The following is a 2,223-nucleotide window of genomic DNA, read 5'->3' as shown; positions in this document are numbered from 1 at the left end:
ACCCTATAGTTAATTTCAATTTTCTAATTATGTTGCCAACTTACAACAACAAATTTTCATAGAAAAACATTTTACACAGTTGTAAATGTTTGAGTCAGTATCCAATTTTGAAAACTGAATAATTAAATAAATATTTTATAAGAAATTAATTAATACGTCGCATAATTTATATTTAGTCACACTTATTTAACATTTTGCCATAAATAACCTTTCATTTCTAAATTTTGTTTACGTTAACGAATAACAGTTTAGTTTTTTTTTTACTTTTTTTCTTAAAATATGAACTAAAACTAAGCTTAAAATTACATTGTCTACGCCTACCAGCATACAATAAAGTGAGTCAAATCGATAAAATACGAATCCTCGTGTGTCTTATATTTTATTTATCACTTAATAAAACCGGAAGAACCCGCCGCAATTGCACAAAAAATGAATCTTCCAAAACAAAATTAACAAGTTCTAAAGGTAAAATGTGAAGGCTCCAAACAGTGGGGATTTTGACTATTGGCCTATAAATACAACGAAACCAAAACCCAAACTAAATAATCATGAAAGTCGTAATTGCTTTGTGTGTCTTGACCCTGGCCGCAGCCGCCCCCCAGCAAGGGGGCGAAGCCCAAATCCTGCGCTTCGAAAACGAAAACATCGGCGTCGATGGCTACAAATTTAAGTGAGTTTTTATTTCTTACTATAATTTTATTCTTGGATTTTTATTATTTTACTAAAAATAAGAAATTTGCTTTGTGTATTGTTATTCTAGCCATCAGTAAAGTTTTAAATTGGCTAAATTTTTTTTTGTTTAATTTTGTGCAGTTTTGAGACCAGTGATCCGATTTCGCGCTCCGAGTCCGGCGAACTGACCAATGCAGGAAGTGACCATGAGGCAGTGGTGGTTCGTGGAGAGTACACTTACAAGGGTCCTGACGGAAAAACGCACACAGTGTCGTTCGTCGCCGACGAAAACGGCTACCAGCCCCACACCCAGACTAGCTAAGAATATTGCAATTTTTTGTGTACAAAGAAACTAATAAAAATTTATTGATACTGAAGTTGTTGGTATTTTTGAGTTGTAGCCTCGTAATAGTTTTGAAGACGAGTTCGAATAAACAAATAAATCACTCACAATTAGCGATTGCACAAACTCTTATAATTTCAAATTTTGGCTCAAGTCGAGCTGGCCTTGATCTTGCTCACAGGCCACTTGATGAGCTGTTTGGTAAAAGAAGAAGGAATTGCGCTGTTCAATGTCACGTTCATAAAAATTAAACGAAACGACGTAAAGAGCAGTCGTTAAGTCTTGACATTTTCGAAGTTCAAAACCGATGCAATTCTATAATTAATTATTTGAAATAACATTTAAATACACACTAATAACGTTTTTATTTAGCGAAAGTACCACAAATAAATAATTGCTCGCACTTTAGGTTGCCTATGTCCGAATTACGCAACTTTGCAAACGCTGCTAAAATAATAACACGTTAAAAAGTTCAAAGCAAACATTCCACTTTTACGAAAAGTCCCCGAAAATGGACAATTTTTATTGCCAGGACTTTGAAAATAGATAAAAAATCAGCAAATATGTAAGTGCTTTTAATTTCATTATTTTATCAGTTAAGTATTTTTTCAGTCAGTTGAATGACATAGCAATCTCAGTTCTTGCATAAATTCTTTAAAAATGCAACACTGTTCTGAAAATTCAATTAATAAACCTAAAAATGTTTTTTCTAATGTAAGCAAACATGCACTGGATTTTTTAAATGCCTTCTATATTTTCTAAAATATCCATTAAAAAATCACACTGTTGGTTCAAGAAGTATTTGTTGTTCAAAAAACGTAATTTTTTTTCTACAAAATTACTTTGTTGCTGAATTTTTTTAAAGCGGCCCAATAGCTTTGAATTTCAAATAGAACTAGCACTGGTTTTTAAGGTGCTAGTTTAGTTACAAAATTCCCAAAAATTTATCGCTGACAGGTATAAATAACTTCGTCACAAATAAGATGATCTTGTTGACCTACATTCATTTGTGTCGAAATCTGGTGCGGATTTTATGAATGAACTCGTTCTCAATGGCCATGTCCTTTGAATTTTTCGAATAAATTCGTTCGTTCAAAAATAAGCTAGTGGATGAAAGTACATTGTACTTCTGTGGCCCAGCGGGCGCTACTTAATGTTTAATAAATTCAGCAAACCTGGAAATTTTCCCAAGCTGTGTAATAGTCTAA

The 2,223-nt window shown here is 32.9% G+C and overlaps 1 protein-coding gene across 1 annotated transcript; it reads left to right on the top strand.

The window, feature by feature from the left end:
• The first annotated feature begins 514 nt into the window (after positions 1–514).
• LOC659176 (endocuticle structural glycoprotein SgAbd-5) lies at positions 515–1,049 on the top strand. The gene is made up of 2 exons (XM_965503.5): positions 515–670; positions 814–1,049. The coding sequence occupies exons 1-2, from the start codon at positions 549–551 to the stop codon at positions 992–994; spliced, it is 303 nt and encodes a 100-aa protein (XP_970596.1). The 5' UTR covers positions 515–548; the 3' UTR covers positions 995–1,049.
• Positions 1,050–2,223: the final 1,174 nt, after the last annotated feature.

This window comes from Tribolium castaneum, chromosome 5 (assembly GCF_031307605.1).
Source record: "Tribolium castaneum strain GA2 chromosome 5, icTriCast1.1, whole genome shotgun sequence".
Lineage (NCBI taxonomy): Eukaryota > Metazoa > Arthropoda > Insecta > Coleoptera > Tenebrionidae > Tribolium > Tribolium castaneum.
Note: the sequence above shows the minus strand (reverse complement) of the source record. Positions and strands in the feature narration are given on the sequence as shown.

Coding starts and splice junctions, on each gene's coding strand:
- LOC659176 (XM_965503.5), top strand. CDS start 549: ATGAAAGTCGTAATTGCTTTGTGTGTCTTGACCCTGGCCGCAGCCGCC. Junction 671..813: donor GTCGATGGCTACAAATTTAA/GTGAGTTTTTAT, acceptor AATTTTGTGCAG/TTTTGAGACCAGTGATCCGA.